Source organism: Dendropsophus ebraccatus, chromosome 1, assembly GCF_027789765.1.
Source record: "Dendropsophus ebraccatus isolate aDenEbr1 chromosome 1, aDenEbr1.pat, whole genome shotgun sequence".
Classification (NCBI taxonomy): Eukaryota; Metazoa; Chordata; class Amphibia; order Anura; family Hylidae; genus Dendropsophus; species Dendropsophus ebraccatus.
In genome coordinates, this window is record NC_091454.1 from 101,591,309 (window position 1) to 101,611,543 (window position 20,235).

Sequence of the window (20,235 nt, forward strand, 5' to 3'; positions counted from 1 at the left end):
AACACCCGGCTTATTCGCTGAAAAATACATACAGCTAAGTAGACAATATACAACAGGAAATTATTCATGGCAGCTTCAAAATCTATTAGGTGGAAATGTAAAAAAATATATACATCCCTTACTGGATACAGAAAACAATGATAATTACTTTAATCTTCTTTTATTTCTATATGTACTGTATATCCCTTACTGCATACAGAAAACAATGATAATTGCTTTCATCTTCTTTTATTACCATATTCCTATATATAGATTTCAGTTAAATAGGTCACTAGTTAGTGATTAGTGATGAGCGAACAATTCGCCAATCACAATTTATTCAATGATTGGAATAGTTATTACGATCATTTTCAAACATATTCGAACATGCAAACGTTTATCTTGTGATGTACGCAAGTGCGCAATTAACGCTTTGAACCTGTTAATCTGTACCCATGTGCGTAGACCAAAACATACACAACTGCGCCATTTACGCTGTGCACCTGATAATTTGTACGCATGTGCGGAACTCTAGGCCAAAATGTTTGCAAATGTGTAATTTATGCTTTGCACCCGATAATCTGTATGCATGTGCGTAGACTGAAACGTCTGATTCCACTGTATGTTCGCTGTGAGTGTTTGCAAGTGTTCATTGAACACAAACTGATCACAATCATTTTTTTTATGTTTGTGTTTGGGATCTGAACCGAACATAGGGATGTTCGCTTATCACTAACACTGATTAGTAAATAAGCTGAGCTTCATTTCCAGACACATAGATGTTGCCCGGTGTCATTCGGGCAGGAAGCAGTGAGAGAGAAGACACTGCAGTAGATCAGGAGCTTGGAAAAGCCTCTTTCACTCTTTGGACCAGACAATAAAATAATTTTCTAAAATTATTCTAAAAACACAGATGGATATATGAAAGGTAACATGTGTCTCCTCGACCTAACAGTATCAGTAGTTTTGAACATGAATTACAGCTGACAGATTCCCTTTAAAGGAATATCATGCAAAAATAGCATCACTCTTATCTCAAGTTTGGGTGTGGTTTCAGAGGTCAGTTCCATAAAAGTGAATGGAGCTGAATTGTAATACTACACACAACCTTGGCAGAAAAGTGGTACTGTGTTTGCAAGAAAGTAGCTGTGTTTTTCTAATAATTTTTTCTCCACTGATCGATTAAGTGATGCTGCCCTTTCATTTTACTGACTGGTAAGGACTATGAATGATATATTTTCCATATTTTCAATTGCAATTTTCTGGTGCTCCATTAAGAGATCTAGTAGTTGTCCATCGACAGATGTAAAGAACAAGGGTCACCGGTCCCTATTCTTTGCAGTCTAAGGGTATTATTAGACGGCCAATAGGGGCCTGATAACGACTGTAAACAAGCGCCGATTTGCTCGTTTACTGGGCCTATTACACGGCCTGATAATTTTTTAACTAGGGCTGCAAGGACATCATTACTGATGCCCTTGCAGCCCTTGCTTAAACGGTATACTTTACCTATCCACGCTCCAGGGCTGCTGCTGCGGTCCGCTTCTTCCCGGGTCCCGTTCGCTCTAGCTTCAGAGCGGCATGTCAGCTGACAGGCCACTCAGCCGATCACATGCCGCGGCGGTCCCGGCCTGTGATCGGCTGAGCGGCCTGTCAGCTCAGACAGGACGCTCTGAAGCTAGAGCGCACGGGACCCGGGGAGAAGCAGAGCGCAGCAACAGCCCTGGAGCATGGATAGGTAATGTATATCGTCAGCCGCCGGCCGTGCACCGCTATTACACGTAGCTGTGTGAGGTCGGCGCCCGACAATTATAGGTTCTAACCTATATCAACGATCAGCTGATGACAAAGATCATCGGCTGATCATTGTCTTTATTACAAAAAGCAATAATCTGCCGAATCGGGAGCTTCCAGAGAGCATATAAACAATCATACAGTATCTCGGTTTAAAGTGACTGTACCACCAGGCCCAGGCAGAAGCACTGGAGGCGGGCCGACCCACCCCCAGTGGGAAGAAACCCCAGCCCCTCCATGACGTGACTCCATAAGATTCAATGGAACCCTATCATAGAGGGGAGGGGGTTTCCTCCCACTAAGGGTGGGTCAGCCCGCCTCCAGTACTTCAGCCTGGGCCTGGTGGTACAGTCACTTTAAGAGTACCTGATAGCTTCCCATATGGCTGACTTTGTTTATGACTTTCTTATCTTTCTTAACAAGAATAGCAGAACTAAAGAACAAACAGCAAACAAAATTCTGAGCAGATAAATGGTAAAACTACATGTGCAGTTTATCATTTATAAATCTAAAATAATTACATTCTAATTCAATACAAATAACTGCTTCTATCTTATGTAATACGACACCTAAGAGTGTCAAATACATGATACAGAAAAGGCAGTAGCTTACTTATGTCCTGCTATTCTATTATCTGTACATAATACTAAAAGCCTTTTAGGCTATGTACGAACAGTATATTTTTTAAGACAAGAACAGCCATTGTTGCCGATTAAAACAACGGCCATTCTTGTCTTAAAATAATGGACTGTATTAAGCTTTATGGAAACAGTGGCCGCTGTTCACAGACTGTATTAAACAACGTTGTTCAGCCAACATGTCAATTATTTGCGCTTGCTAGAGTGTGAACAACCGCCATTGTTCATACTATGTTCACACAATGTATAGTTATTCTCTGCCCGCAATGCAAATAAAATAAAATGATGTTCCTGCAGTTCATGGCAGTATCGGCCGCAGGAACATATAAAAGAGCAGCCCGTTGTTTGACACCGCAAACAACAGCCATGTCAAACAGCCGCCACTGTTTTTATTAAATGTGCACAAACCTTTTTATTGTAATCTGTACTACCAATCCGGTCATCATTATATGTAATGATTTAAAATTTTAGTATCCAAATTTGCTTCTATTTGATATTATTTATTACTTCTATAACTAATATGTGGTATACTAACTAATAAAAGTACAAATGCATTTCTTCTATAACATAATTTTTACAAAATATGGCTGAAGAAAGAAACCTTACAGTTTAATGAAGCCATTTGACCTTTGAAAAATGTCTTTTCCAAGGTCATTAAATACTTCTTTTTTTCCCTTTTATTTTTTTATTTATTTATTTTTTTCTGTAAAATCAATCTGTGGGTAAAGATCTCTGGTAACTGTGTAGCTGTGTCAACTCAAATTATCCAAGATGGATTTTTGATGACTGCAATGATCACATCGGGATCTTACATACTACCCAAACCACTAAACAAAGATAGCAATTCAGACTCCAATCAATGTCCCAGTTGTGCAATGTCAAGGCTTTATCATGTACGTGCAAATCATACCCTAGTACAAATTACCAGTTAGAATCCACGATGTTACATTATGTGAAACATAGTTAAGTGTCCTTGTTTCGTAATTCCATTCTATGTTTGGCTAGCGCAAGAAAATCACTACAGCGGAGAAGTTCTCAGAAAATAAAGTTGCATTTTAATTGTGTTATTCAATTGCTTGCTTTAGTGTACAATAGTGTTTGGTGTATTGCATCAATAAACTATTATAACTCTATACTTAAATTTTCAAAAAATTTCAAAGGTTTATTTTTACTCCTGCAACATCCTATATGTAATTTTTAGTCAAAGCCGTTTTCAACACATAATTGAAAAACAATTATTGGCCAAAATATATAGTTAGTTTACTGATGAGTATACACAGTAAAAATAAATAAATATATAAAAATAAACACTTTAACGCTATGTTCTTACTATGGGAACATACAGCAGCAGGGAAAGGCAGCCCTCTCATAATATTGACAGGTACGAAAAACAATCAATACTGTGAGATGGTCGTCTTTCCCTGATTTGTTCCTATAGTGGAATGGTAGTCTAAATATGTTTCTAATGTCTAAATTAATTTGAAAAAGGGATTCTTTCGGTTACAGAGATCCTCTGACAATATGTGCATAATAAAGTTGTCTGACTGTAGGGTGCAACAGATATCAGCTGTAATCTATGGAGGTTGCAAAAAGTTGCAAAAACATTTTCCTTGATGAATTGCATTTTATGTAGTAATTTACATGTTTATGTAGTGGAGACATAACACGTTTTCCAGAGGACCTTTGGCTATGAGATAAATAAATGGGGAGCTCGCTCTATCACATTATAATACCCAACAGACTGATGGTTTTGAAAAAACATCTGTAAGAGACTCAGTATTACATAGACGGTACATAGGTGACAGACGCTAGAATTTATGTCTTGTTCTACAGTCTTAGAAAACAGTATGTTTTAGCCTTGTCATCATTTGCATGTATTTTCTCTAGGGTCTTCAGTTTTCAGCCAGACTACAGCATACTAGAAAGCAAATCATCTACCTTTAAGCATGACCTTGGTTACATACATAGGTTGTAAGCTCAACTGGGGCATAGAAAATTGTGAGCAATATAATTCTATGCATAGCTGTGCATAATATGCCAGCACTAGGATAAAAATAATGTACAGTATCTCCAGCTGTTAAATGTGTGACATCTGCATTTTTTAAAAGGAAATAAACATCTAAAGATTATTTTAAGGCATGATAGAATAGAATGTTCAGCATTTGTGTGCTGTATACAAAACATAGGAAGGTGAGGTTCCGCTATGAATAACAAATATATTCTCATGCTTTTTTGTCCTTTACGAAACATGTAGTTAATCACCCTACAGTAAATGTGTTATATAGAAGTGTACCGAAAAGCAGGATCTCTCTTTGCTTTCCGACTTACTTTACAACGTCTCCTTCCAGACCAATCACTCGTTTAATAATTTTCTGTTCTGGGTTCTTTGGAGACCTAAAGGAAGAAAGGGGATATGATCATGTAATCAATGATAAATGAAGCATTGGGAAATAAATGAAGAAGCGCTCAATAGGGCGGACAATGCAGAAATAGGTTTTTCACTCTTGTGTTGACATTGTATCAATTCAGTTTAGGCGTCTTTGACATGATGCCAGATTATGATGAAGAAAAATGTAAGCCTTACTTAACCAAATTTTACATACAGGTTATATATTGCATCTGATCACATATTGTATGCATATTATAAAGAAGCACAAGAAGGGCATTTTATAAAGTTAGGATTGCCAGATATTTTTTACTGACATTTAAATTCTTGAAATTCATCTGGCAAAATGCTAATAAAAAAGACATTGCTGAGGGTTATATATCAAAAAGAGTTGAAACAACACTTGTTGTTGGCTTCCTGTTCCTGTATATCCTAGATGAGAATTCAGCAAACTACTGTATATCTCCCTCCCACTACTGTACATCTAATTTTCTATAACCCCATACACTACATCCACAGGAGAATCCAACATAGAGCTGGGTGATTTTCTGACTAGAGTGTCCAGCAAGAACAGGAATTACAGCATAGGCATTAGACAGGAAGTTGGGCTAATGAAGACAAGAGAGCAGATGGTTTGCCTCAAACGCAAGAGGAAAGCATGAAAGACTGCCAGCAAATAAATAAAAGTTTTACCAATTTCTGTTGATTCATTAGACAAATAGCTTCCCCATTTGACAACACACAGTTTAGCAGCCTTATCTTGCAATGACTTACATTTACGTGCAATATTACTCTCATGGTTTTGCAAATGTTGAAAAGGTACATTGTAATGTGTGAACATCTGCATCTGCCTGCATCTAAGTCAGTTGGCAATGAGCAGGACGAAATTTTAACAGCATATTCTTTAGAAACACAATATTTATTTACTGTCCAATTTATTTTAACAAACCATAGTTAAAGAGGGAAACGTCAGAAATGAAGTAATCAAGATACTAAAGTTACTGTGTAAGGCTATGATTCCATTGTGTTAACCCCTTAAGGACCAGGCCTGAAATGGCATGAAGGACCGGACCAATTGTCACTTATGCAATTTCGTTTTTTTTCTCCTCGCCTTCAAAGACCCATAACTCTTTCATTTTTCCACCTACAGGGGGATGTGGGGGCTTGTTTTTTTCATGAGCAGGTATTCTTTGTAATGACTTCTTTCAATCTGCCATAAAATGAATTACGGAATCCCAAAATATCATTTATAGGGTGAACTTGGGTCAAAAAATGTGATTTCGCAAATTTTGGGGGGCTTCCATGTTTAGGTAATGCACTTTACGGTAAAACTTACATTTTTTCTTTATTTTATAGTCTGAACACAGCGATATGCATATTTACATAGGTTTTCTAATGTTTCACTATTTTTATAAGCAGTAAAAAATATTTTTGCAAATAGGTATATTTAATATGGCCCTATTGTAACTCCTATTGCGCATTTATTTTTTCACCTACGGGGTCATAGGGAGTGTAATTTTTTTGCGTCATGATCTCTAGTTTTTATTAGTTTTTATTTTTTTCTAGCTCAAATGTACTGATTGCTTTTTATTAATTTTTTTTACATAAAATGTCATTTAAAAAAAGCAATCTGTGCATTTTTGTTACCGCTTTTTGTTCACGCCGTTCACCGTGCAGGAATTATATTATATTTTAATAGATCAAACGATTACGCACACTATGGTATATGTTAATTTACTTTATTATTTTTATGTGTTTTATGTATAAAATGGGAAGGGGGATGATTTTCACTTTTATTGGGGGAGGGGCTTTGGGACATTTTTTAAAACTTTTATAAATAATTTTTTTACACTTTTTAAGTCCCCTTAGGGGACTTTTACACTACTACATTAGATTACATACACTGACCACTGCTATGCCATAGCATAGCAGGGATTAGTGTTATCGGCTGTCTTCTGTCTTCTGATCATCCGACTAAAGACCTGACTGCATGGAGGAAGGTAAGAGACCTCCGGCAGTCAGGCCATTTGATCGGGCCTCCCACAGACACGCTGCGGGGGTCCCGATCGCTAAGTTACCGGAGATGCTCCAGTCACTTATACTTTTAAGGGGTTAATGGTGGGCATCACCGTGATCACGGCAGCCCGCCATTGAGGGTGAGGGCCTGGCTGCAGATAGCAGCCGGTCCTCAACGGCTATGGAGCAAGCTCAGCTCATGAGCCCGCTCCGGGACCTCGGCAGGGCATACATTTACATTTTGTGTTAAGACCCAGGCAGTGGGGGCGTAAATGTACGCCCGTGGTCATAAAGGGGTTAAAGAAAAAGTTCCACTTTTTTTTCTAAATAACGTCTGTTATTTCTGAATTATAACTGAATGGAATGCATTGAAGTCCAACAATGTACTTTATTTTCAGTTATTCACATAAATTTTTTTCCACCGTCCTTTTACCATCTTCACTACTAAATTCAATGGACCTTAAATAAAGAAATACACCCAAAAGGACCTGAACTAGAATAATGTACCAATAGCTGTCACTGTAATGACGGGTGCAAAAAAGCAAAATGATGGCTGTCATGTGGTACTCAAAATGACTAATGTCATTTTAAGAAAAAGAAAAAAAATACAAGACAGAAAGAAAAGTCATGTGAACATAGCCCAATTCTGTAATTGTCTATTAACTAAATTGTCTATTAATTGTAAATTGTCTATTAACCCTCAGAATTGCAAAGTGCTGCTGGATTTGTTGGATCTATATATATATATATATATATATTATTATTATTATTTTTTTAATACTATTATTATTATTATTATTAAATTCATTTCCTAAAAAGAGTCCAAAGTTTCTCAATTAAGTCAAATCTATCAGATTTATAGTAAAAAATAGACAATATTAGAAAGGGACCACTTTAGAATTGTTTGTTTGCAACCTTGCATAGTTTTTTATCCCTGCTAAATATTGAATGCCAAAGAATAATGTATTTTATGCAAACTACTTGAGTAATTTCTTTAAATCTTTAAAATGACAGCAACGCTTATAGATATTAAATTTCACTGGCTTAAGTATTTCATATTTGACACAAAACAGTTGCTCTATAAGCCTCTCATTGTACTTAATCTTTCTTAAGGGAAAAATATGTTGCTATTTATGTCTGCCCAGAACGATCCATTGTCCATAGGGAGGTTGGAAGGGGGGGGGGATGTTTTCATGCTGCCAATGTGTGTAATAATAGGGAAAATGCTATCAAATAGCTTCATAGGGTTGGATGAAAATAGAACCTACTTATTTCATCTCATCAGAGGAGTCACATTTAATCTTCACAAGTCACAAATGTTGCAGAGTTGATTTATTATATTGCTGCAAAAATGTTTTTTATACAAATATACTTTTTATTCATGTGTAATAGATAACTGGATTTTAAACAGTAAATTTGTTGTAAGTAACAACTGCATAGAAATATAAATGTATTTTTTTATTCAAACAATATACTATTGTGGCATGAAATTTAGGCTATTTATGTGGGATGCTTTTTAACTTCCATTCATAAGGGTTCATTAGCATGTACACTATGTAGGCTAATTACTGACCTTAGTGTTAATTCACACCCACTCAGCTATAATAGTAATGACCTTCGAAAAGTATCAGCTTAAATCAAAGTGGAGCATATTCAATCACTGAATGGTCACTTTTTGCCAATAATAATATAATTGTACATTTAAACCTTTGATTTATCAAAGCCACTCTAGGGAAACCTTTCGTGTATAAATTATGCTCCTTCCAAAGAGCTTAATGTAGGATTAGGTAACATAATTTAATTAAAGTGTTAAATTAAAGATATCAGAATGACAACTTCACTTATTTAGGGTTTAGCTGAAAATGAAAAATTAAGGTAGATGCATGCTGTGTAGTGATTAGCGAATAGTGAGATATTCGAATATTCTATATTCATACGAATATCCTGCAAATATTCGATCAAATATTCTATCCCATAAAGTCTATGGGAGCAAGTATTCGATTAGTGAAAAATATCTATTTGACCATTTGGATGGTAAAACCGGAAGCTAGGGGATTTGAATGCTTATCGAATATTTGTCGAATATTCACGGGATATTCGTATGAATATCGAATATTCAAATACCTCACTATTCGATCAAATATTTATTCGATCAAACAGTATTCGCTCATCACTAATGCTGTGTTTGCAGTCTCATTAGGAAGATTTCCAAATGTATACCTCCAATAGATGCCACTGTATAATTTTATAGTGTATTTGGCTGAAGGGTTGCTCTCTGCACCTACTTGTGACAGGCATAAATCAGTAAAGCTGTATGAGGTGGAAAAGTATTCAGGCATGATAGCCAGATAAGCCTAAGGCACAAAATTGCACCTACTGAAAAAAAACAAGCTGAGTTGGGCAATATTAAACTAAAATTAAAAATTGTTGAATGCAAAGTAGGTAGATGTACCAAATGATATTGAATAAAATATGCAAATCTATCCAGGTTAAAATAAAATACTGAATACTTCTAGAATTTCTACTTAATAGCTTAAACACCGACTAAAACCATGTGAATTTACTCAAATATATTATATATATATATATATATATATATATATATATATATATATGTGTGTGTAAATGGCCACATAAGTTATGATTCCTTCACAAAAATTGTCTCATTTATAACTTACACTGTATTTATTTTAAGTTTTAGACACTTCTCTTGGGAGGCATCTGGGTTGTAATAAATCAGGTGGATCTGAGACTGCTATGCTAAGCTGGCATAGATATTCACTATTTACGCTTATTACGCAGGAGTAAATCATGGTGAATCTGGCACAGGGTGAGGTAAAACCACTTTTGCCTCTTGCCACCTCCCCTGCCCCCCTACCAGGCAAGCAGGATGTGCATTGGCAAAAAGCCGTACATCTTTTTTGGATTCACACAAATCTCCTACAAACTTCTGTAGTAAAAAGTCCATTAACTGAAGATCCATTAAAAAATATCCATACACAAATAGCAAACAGATAACACACAAAATCTGACATATTTCTGGCTAGCTGGCCCTTATTTATAAATGGTGTGCAGCAAGTCATTTTGTAATGTTGAAGGGAAAACCATCCTATGTAACACCCATGACCAGCTGCTAACAAATTAAAGTGTTACTGTCACCCCATTATTCTATGTGCGGTTCCCCACACCATCCACAAGCTTAGAAGCTGCACATTCAATATATACCTGTATAACACTTGTCTGTGTCTTCTTTTTACTCTAAAATTGCTTCATTTTATCGGTGGACAGTGGCACCTTGGTGGGGTTTCATGGCAGTTAGGCTCTCTACCCACCCGGGATATGGAGCCAACTGCCATTGTCCATACAGGAGAGATGATCCAATTGCCAAGAAATCCAATCTAGGTGCCACTGCCCATCAATAAAATGAAGCAATTTTAGAGTACCTGCAATTTTAGAGACCTACAGGTGAAGACCTACAGTCTCCACAAAAATGTGGGTTTTTTGTCAGGTCTGGCTGGCTGGCTGGCTGGCTGGCTGGCCAAGTGGGGGTGGTGGGGTGAAGCATAGCATAAAGGCCATGGCTTTCCTATGCCTGAAAGCAGTCAGGAAGCCTCGGATACACAATCTCAATAAATATGGAGTTGGTCAGAGAGGCAGAATGATATGTAAGACCCACGCATGGGTAAGCCGGTCTTAATAAATTCCCCCCTATGACTATGTTCACACAATGTTTAACAGCCTCCGTTGCATAGCAACGGATGCTGGTAAACTGCCGGCCGGCGGGCTGCATTCAGCACGTTCCTGTAGCCAATACCTCTGTATCAGCAGCAGGAATGCTCTTTTTTAAACATTGAATCAATTAGTCACTCACTTCAGTGTAATGTGCGGCCACCTTGTGTGAACAGCTATTATTTTTTCACTGAACAGCATCTGAAAATAATAGGCAGGTACATTATTTTAAAGCCCGTTCTAAAGAACAGACATTAACATAATGCTGTATGAACACAGCAGGAAACATTGCATTGACTTCAATGCAATGCCACCCCTACAATAAAGAACGGATGCTGATTCCATTGCAATCAGCATCCGTTCTTTACTTAAAATTACATTGTGTGACCATAGCCCAAGTCTGTAAGAGTATATGAATGACCTAAAAACTGCCAGTGCCTTTTATATGCAATAGTGCGCTATGCATTGGTTCAAAGGGGGATTCTGTTACATTATACTATTAATAAAATACATGTAAAAGTATTCCAGAGGGATATTATGCCTTTTTTTGTACAGCAAAAAAAAAACAAGAAATTATTTATTAAATATAGAATAATACAATTGTTGACATTATATAAATTGTTTGGTTCGAATTTTGCAAAAAGAGGTATGGAAATGCCTCAAAGCAAAAAGAAGCCAATTATCTAATGAAAATTTCCTTGAAGCCTGTATATTATTGTATAAGTTATGTATGTTTAACATGCACGGTTCCTATTATCTTGTTGAATCATTTTTCATTCTTGACTCCCATACTAGCGCAAATATATACCTCCTAGTAAATTGTATTGTACATCATGAGCAAGGGATTTAGCAGTGCTTTATTACAGAACCATTAATCAGTAATTTGTTCCTCATCTTATTTTATAAAGTAGCCCTCCTGGTTCTTATTTTTAGAATGCCATCAAACTTGCAGTGGAGCCACAAATCCAATTTTCAAGGTATACCATTAAATTGCTGACGTTGCTGCATTGCTGCAATGATGCAAAGCTAAAAAAGATGTAATTACTTTGAAATTAAATTCAAGGCCCACATAGAGAAGGAGCAGAAGTGTTAGGTACATAAATTCAAACAAGGTGCTTGCCAGCTGCACATTTTTCATTTTGAAGGAAGTCTTCTTAGATCTGCTCAGCTATGCAAAAATGAGTGATGCTTCCAAGGAATTTCATTGAATAGTCACATACAGTATTCAGAAACTTAGGTTGATTCACAATAAATCACTTAAAGCATAGAAATAATATTTGACTTTTTGCACATATTGTCAGCTTAGCAGCTGCATCTTCCTCCAATTCTTCAAATATAGACATTTGCTGATACATACATTCATTAGACACCTGCCTTTCTATTTTCACTAAAATGTGGAGTTTATTGAGCTACACTTCAATATACATTTAGAATAGTCTGTAATTGCATATACTGTAGGTTATAAACCAGTGTCATTCGGTGACAGATTAAAAGGACCATAAGAAGCCAAGTCAGGAACGTTTATGGTAAGGACTGAAAGTGTTGTGTTTTAGGAGCAATTTTGATATATATATTATCTTTAACCCATAGGTTCCCTCCTGTACACTAAATGATTACTGCAATAGGAACACTTACCCAATAATAGGTTGGTCCACCATTTTGGGCGATCTCAGCTTCCAGATGTGGGGCCACAGATTCTACAAGATGCTGAACATCTTCCATTCTTAATCTGACCTATTCCTGCTGCATTCCTCCTGATCCATCAGTTATTGTGCTTTTGTTGGTTGTCAGGCAGTTGTACGGTTCACTAGGATATGAGACTTGTCACTTCAGATGACCTTCTCCCATGTGTTCAATGTCCATTGACATCTTTCCATGACCCATGCTAGATGTTTTTGAGGCACCCTTGACAGGTTTTAGCCATTGTACCCTAGTTGATGCAAAGTACGCTGAATAGCTTTCGTGGAAATTTGTTTGACTCGCCTGCTGTTATACTGCTGGGTCAGTTTGCCTATTGTGGTTTATTGTTGCTAACATACCAAACATGTTACCTGATACTTGCTTTTTGGATCAACCACACGTGGCCTGCTGCTGTGTGATCTGCTGTCAGATCAGAAATCTGAAATACTGGCACCACACCCCTGGGCCCTAACAATTTGCCTGCTGTCAATCCGTCACTGACAAATGATACCTTCTGCCACACAGAGGAAGGGGTCAACACACTATGTGAAAGCTAACCATGATGCGATGACCATGAGGTATTGCTGATATGCCATGGACACATACAGTGATTCAGGACAAAGTTCTTTTCTCCTCTAACAGGAACAATAATCTTGTCAGCTGTGGTGTATTTTACTAGTATGGAGAAGGGAAGTTTATTGATTTATATTAAGCAATTACTGGTCAGTCCATAAATTTAATTGACATGTTTATGTGCTTACTACAGACATAGGGATCATGCTGATTTTAATTTGTTACAAGATTGCTATTCCATATGCACATGGCTGTATTTGGGGTTCAGTATATGAAATACACAGAATGCATTACCTACAGCCTGCTGATATATATAGTATGTGTGTATGTATGTGTGTGTGTGTGTGTGTGTAATTTTAAGAGTGCTCATTCGTACCCTACGCAAAGAACTGTCAACAATGGGAGGAAAAGAGAGAGTATATCAGGAGAAGGAGCCAAATTTGCTAAATTAATGTATAGGCAGAAATACTTGACCAGTCATACCATATTAACCATATTAGGTGTGACTGGAATATACCTTCAACCTCTTCACAACCCATGTTGTACAGCATGAAAGCCTGGGCTTTAACGCATCATGACGTAATGGACGCCTTGCTTTTGCTATTGTACTCCGTAGCAAGCTCTGGAGCTGAGATTTCTTCATAGATGGTGGGTGCTGATGGCAGGCAGTACTCAATGACGGATGGCAACAATTATATTGCTGTCCAGCATTAGCCCCTTAAACGCTGTTATATAAAGCAATTAAGGCATTTAAATGGGTCAGAGACAAGGCTGACTTTGGGAACAGAAAATGACTGATTGGAACCCCCACAACAGGAGTCCCAATCTGTTTCCCTGTCTCATACCTCCATGCTGTCCGATTAACAATATGCATCTAGAGTCTTATATCACTGAGCAGTGCTATTCAATGACATAGCATATAGCTGTAGGAGCAATTTAATCCTTGAAAAATAAAAAATATATATTTTTCAAAATATTATTGAAATTACCCCCTTTTCCCATTTTATTATATATATATATATATATATATATATATATATATATATATTTATATATATATATATATATATATATATATATATATACTACAGTTCAAAAGTTTGGGGTCACATTGAAATGTCCTTATTTTTGAAGGAAAAGCACTGTACTTTTCAATGAAGATAACTTTAAACTAGTCCTAACTTTAAACAAATACACTCTATACATTGCTAATGTGGTAAATGACTATTCTAGCTGCAAATGTCTGGTTTTTGGTGCAATATCTACATAGGTGTATAGAGGCCCATTTCCAGCAACTATCACTCCAGTGTTCTAATGGTACAATGTGTTTGCTCATTGGCTCAGAAGGCTAATTGATGATTAGAAAACCCTTGTGCAATCATGTTCACACATCTGAAAACAGTCTAGCTCGTTACAGAAGCTACAAAACTGACCTTCCTTTGAGCAGATTGTGTTTCTGGAGCATCACATTTGTGGGGTCAATTAAACGCTCAAAATGGCCAGAAAAAGAGAACTTTCATCTGAAACTCGACAGTCTATTCTTGTTCTTAGAAATGAAGGCTATTCCATGCGAGAAATTGCTAAGAAATTGAAGATTTCCTACAACAAACAGGCTCTAACCAGAGTAGAAAAAGAAGTGGGAGGCCGCGTTGCACAACTAAGCAAGAAGATAAGCACATTAGAGTCTCTAGTTTGAGAAACAGACGCCTCACAGGTCCGCAACTGGCATCTCCATTAAATAGTACCCGCAAAACACCAGTGTCAACATCTACAGTGAAGAGGCGGCTGCGGGATTTTGGGCTTCAGGGCAGAGTGGCAAAGAAAAAGTCATATCAGAGATTGGCCAATAAAAGAAAAACATTAAGATGGGCAAAAGAACACAGACATTGGACAGAGGAAGACTGGAAAAAAAGTGTTGTGGACGGATGAATCCAAGTTTGAGGTGTTTGGATCACAAAGAAGAACGTTTGTGAGACGCAGAACAAATGAAAAGATGCTGGAAGAATGCCTGATGCCATCTGTTAAGCATGGTGGAGGTAATGTGATGGTCTGGGGTTGCTTTGGTGCTGGTAAGGTGGGAGATTTGTACAGGGTAAAAGGGATTCTGAATAAGGAAGGATATGATAAAAATTTCAAACCATTGTTAACAAATATATGTTCCTTAAAATCGCTCTATACCCAGGCTTATAGCGCTTTTATCCTTTGGTCTATGGGGCGGTGTTAGGTGTAATTTTTTGCGCCATGATATGTTCTTTCTATTGGTACCTTGATTGTGCATATGTGACTTTTTGATCGCTTTTTATTACAATTTTTCTGGATTTGATTCGACCAAAAATGCTCAATTTTGCACTTTTTTTACGCTTACGCCATTTACCGTGTGAGATCGGGAATGTGATAAATTAATAGTTCGGGCGATTACGCTCGCGGTGATATCAAACATGTTTATTTATTTATTTTTATTGATAACATGGGAAAAGGGGGGTGATTCACACTTATTAGGGGAGGGGGCTTTTATTAATAACAACACTTTTATTTTTTTTACTTTTACACTTTTATACTAGAAGTACCCTTGGGGGACTTCTAGTATAAGTACTCTGATCTCAAATTGAGATCTATGCTGAATAGAAGCAATCGAGTGCCGAGCCGGGATCAGCGCCATTACGGCACTGAGCGCGGACGGAGGAGGATGTGTGGATCGCTCCTCCAGGACAATGTCCTGGAGGAGCGATCCACCCCACTAGACACCAGGGATGGCTGCATTGAAGTAATCGGATGCAGCTGTCAACTTTGACAGCTGCATCCGATTACTTTATTAGTGGGCACGGCGATCGGACCGTGCCCGCTAATAGCCACGGTCCCGGGCTACATGCGGCACCTGGGACTGTGCGGCCCCGCTCTGAACACATGTAGGCGGCTCTGGACGCACGGGTACGTCCAGGGTCGCCTAAGGGTTAATAAATTATATTATATATAATCAATGTCCTTTGTGCCCACAGTTTCCAACTAGGTCATTGTACATTGTACGTATGAATAGACTGTGCCCCAGCATTAAAGGGAAACTCCACATAAGGAAAACTTGTTTTTTATTAAAAGTACATTAAATGTTATATAGATGTGTCTATATTATGTATTACTGTATCTGTACGGTTCTGCCACACTGGTAGCTGATAGAAATCCAGGAAGTTAAGAAAAATGGCCTCTGTGCCATTTTACATTGTCTCCTGCTCCCACTGCTCTCTCACCTTAAGAGACAAAAGTTATGTCTCACATTGTGTGTGTTTGCTGAGTGCAGGCTGATGATGCAGACAGGGGGCAGGGCGTGATCTCCCAGGAGGCTTGGCTGGATCCCCTAATCCCTTGAGTGATTCACCATCTCTGACCAGCCAGAAGCAGGTGCAACAACTTGTGCAAAACTCTGCAGTGAAATTAGGGCTGTGTTCACACATGTTGGAGTGTCATTGCAGTACTGCAGCATATTCACAAAAATGATGCAGCAACACAATTAAATGATGCTAAACGGCACAGAGGAAGTAACAGTGTGCTGTGTAAGTGGGACAACAATGAAATGATAAAGTACTGCAAATAATTAAGTAAAACAGTAAAACTGCAATGTGTAAACCCAGCCCAGATGTTCTGCAACAGATTTGGGCGCGGAATGGGCAGGGTAGAGGACTATGATTAACAGCTGAGGGAAAGCATTGCATTCTTGAACCTGGGATAGATAGGTAAGTAATGGTGCGTTTACACAGGCAGATTTATCTGACAGATTTTGGAAGCCAGAGCCAGGAATGGATTTGAAAAGAGGAAAAATCTCAGTCTTTCCTTTATGACCTGTTCCCTGTTTATAGTCTGTTCCTGTCTTTGGCTTCAAAAATCTTTCAGATAAATCTGCTTGTGTAAACGCACCATAAGCCTATTTGCTTCTGCAGAAGGATTATTTTTTTCACCTCTACCTGGAGTTCCCCTTTAATATAAAACACATATACCTTGGAAGATAAATGCACCGCTGTTTATATTTATTTAGTTGTAAATTTGTATGTAAAATACTATATCAAGAGAAACATTCTTTAAAGTTGTTAACATAGAACTATTGGCGCAACTGCAGGAAAATTATTACAATACACTGTTTTGTCACAAGCACTTGCTCTCTGGAAAGCTTTTCATGTTACAGAAGATAAGGTTAACTGAGGATTTTGTTAAAACTCAATTCCAGAACAAGTCCCAAAAAATAACTACATGACACTGTGAAGACTGAACGTGTGTACTGCACAAAATCATTTCATTTTATAAAACGTAAAAACATCACCCAAATACAAGTATCAAGGATGAAACAAAATATAGCTAATTCTAAAGGATTTCAGATCTAAATCCCACAGCAGCACAAACAATTCTGCCTCAAAACAAATGTATATCCTCACACATTTAGTGATTCATGTTTAAAAAAAAAAAAAACACATTATTTAAAAATGCACAAAATCATTTTTCTACTGATCAAAATGAATCTCCACCAATTACCATCATGTCATTCTCAGTTCCAAAACTGTGTGGCAATCAATTTCTGAAAGAAGCTGTGTCCCTGTGTACCTTATAGAGCTAAAATCAGACTCCCCTCCTCCTGTGCGGTCCTGCTCTGTGGTGAGCCTGTATATAAGACATGGTGACCATGCTCCACCCCCAGTGTCCACCACTAAGCCTGTATATGTCTATGGAGGACACTGAGGGCGGGGCATGGTCACATGTTTCTCCATGTCGGCCATTTTATGGACAGACTCCCCACAGAGCAGGGTAGCACAGTCTAGAGGAGGGTAGTCTGATTTTAGCTCAATGAGGTACACAGGGAGCTGCTGTCAGTAAGTGCAGCGAGTGCACTGTAAACTGAAATATTTTACTATAAAGTGGCCAACATATAATACCAGTTAGAGCTTTTTTTATTTTTTATTTTTAACCGAGCTAGAAAACTGTTGCACAGACATAAATTTAAAATATGGGAGGGAGCTCAGGAGCTTACTATAAATAGTTTTTTTTTTATTTTTTTATTTTCCGTTTACAACTAGAAGACATACCTGGCTTTGCCCAGATCTAAAATGTCCGTCTGTCTGTTTGTGTGTTCAATGGATATGTTCCAAGGGTGCCCAAGAGGTCAACCCATGTCTTTGTTTTATTGTTTTGTGGCTAGTAGTCTTATATACCCTGGTAGTTTCCCACCTAGGCAGGTTTATTGAAACTATTGTACAGTATGTGCCCATAACAACCAATCAGAGCTCAGCTTTCCTTTTAGCAAAACTATGAAAAATGAAAACCAAGCTTTGACTGGTTGCTATGGACAAATTAGAGTTTACTTCATTTCCTTTATATGCTGTTAAGTAATAGCTAAACTGGTAAAAGATGGAAAAGACTCTATGAGCAGTTGCCACTTGATACTGTCACCCCCTTACTCTATGTGTGGTCCTCCACACTATCCACAATCTTAGTTAGTAAACCCCCTTTCCCAAGAGAGAGATGGGGGCCCAACTGCCATGAAGCCCCACCTAGGTGACACTGCCCACTGATAAAATGAAGCAATTTTACAGCAGAAAGAAGATACAGACAAGTGTTATACAGGTATATATTGAATGTGCAGCATCTAAGCTTGGGGATGGTGCACATAGAGTAAGGGGGTGACAATATCACTTTAATGTATGAATGCAACAGGAATTACCTTATATGACATAATGGTATTGGAAAAGCTCCCAGCTAGGGTTAAATAGTGCAATGGGTCTGTCAGTGGATACTAAGGTTAATTTGGTTTCACCCCACTCTTATGGCACCTTGTAAATGCCAATGTAAAAAATAAAAAATATAGTAGTAATAAACATTACTATGCACAGGAAAGCAACAATAAAGATAGAATGAAAGTCTTAGGCAGCATTTAATGTATTTGTGAAGATATACATGCTAGTAAAGAAAAGAAGTGGTTTGCTGGGGATTTATTGGATAATAAGCAACATAAGTTATACTGCTTTGCAATGCTGGTGCATCAATAAGCAACTGAAGTAGAGATGAGTAATTGTACATTTACAGAACCATCATGTAAACAGGTCTTTCATAGAATGCTCTGTGTTCTGCTCAAAAATATGAGATTAGCTTTTGAAAATGATTTATGTGACTTTTTCCGCCATTATGATTTTATAGATGACACTGTTTTAAAATTAGCAGATTTCCAGCCACATTTCATGATATAACCAGACTGCATTTCAATGTATCTTACTTATCAAGAATATACAGGGAACAAAGAAAGACAAAATCAATAGATGTAGTAGCTTTCACAAAGAAGTGACTGCTTTATTTATTGTATTCTTTATTATCAGATTTATCATTTCAAACTCTGCTCTGCCTTTTATGTTATAGTGTGCAATATTTTCTGCCTCTCCATAAACCTACTTCAATATGCTGTGTTAATTATTTATGTAGTGAATGACATTCTGCTCGAGACAATTTTTCTAACTTTCAGCATGCAATATATAACCTTGCATTTTTAATACAGTCTTTCTTTATATTGGCTATGGAGAAAGTAAGCTTAGCCTATGGACAGACACAGAGATAATATTCACTATTATTTGTGTTTTCTAACTTACTCCACAGGTCTGTGTATCCTTATTTATTGGCACCTTGCAATTTGCTGAAATAAACAGGGAACCATATACTGTAAGTAATGGTCATTATTGTTTAGAGATGAGCGAAGCGAATCTGGCAAAGTAAGATTCGCTGCGAATCACGCTGTCAATTCGCTTCATTCTGTGAAGCAAATTCACACTGATTTGTTACAAAATTTGCAAAAAACATGGTGGCAGGTGATTTTTTTTTTAAAGCTGTCAACCAAGTGTCCAGTTTACCAAGTAACTGGGTGCCTATAGGAATTTACTGGGACCAATGAAGACACAGTCCATATTATTAACTGAGCACTGTAAACTGCTATTGAGTTAAACCAATTTACTGTCATCAGTGAATTGAGCATGCGTCTTACATAATCACTGCTCACACTCCATTCCTACTGTGTTACAAAAATTCATTTTCATTAGTCAACATACATAATCAGTGCTCACACTCCACTCCTACTGTGTTGTAAAAATTTGTCAAAGTGTCACTTTACTCCACTCATTTACCAATATCCACTGCTGTCCTGGGAGAAAATAGATGCTATGCCGCTGTTTGACCCATGTCCACTGCTGTCCATGGCAGAAATTGGATGATTTTGTTTTAAAATTGTGATTTTCAAATTGTTGTCACTTGTACAAGAATATGCAATAACACATTCATCCTTCTGTAATAGTCCCAGTATTGTAGCTACTATAGTTTGGCTGTTTTATTAAAATTCGTTAAGACTAGATTGGCGAATATTAACAAATTTAACCCAAGATTCGCAAACCTCGTGAAACGAATTTCCAGCTGCTTCGCATATCT

General features: G+C 37.4%; 1 protein-coding gene and 1 long non-coding RNA gene across 4 annotated transcripts in view; one reads left to right on the plus strand and one right to left on the minus strand.

The window, feature by feature from the left end:
* Positions 1–20,235, minus strand: part of IMMP2L (inner mitochondrial membrane peptidase subunit 2) — an 816,543-nt gene that overhangs the window by 267,022 nt on the left and 529,286 nt on the right. For all 3 annotated transcript variants that reach the window (XM_069976139.1, XM_069976146.1, XM_069976149.1), the window contains exon 4: positions 4,740–4,805. In XM_069976139.1, coding sequence (XP_069832240.1) covers positions 4,740–4,805 — 66 coding nt within the window. The remainder of the gene's footprint in view (positions 1–4,739; positions 4,806–20,235) is intronic.
* LOC138796544 (uncharacterized) overlaps positions 10,161–20,235 on the plus strand; it is a 48,636-nt gene continuing 38,561 nt past the window's right edge. The window contains exons 1-2 of the long non-coding RNA XR_011363773.1: positions 10,161–10,278; positions 19,417–19,479. This is a non-coding gene — a long non-coding RNA (uncharacterized lncRNA). The remainder of the gene's footprint in view (positions 10,279–19,416; positions 19,480–20,235) is intronic.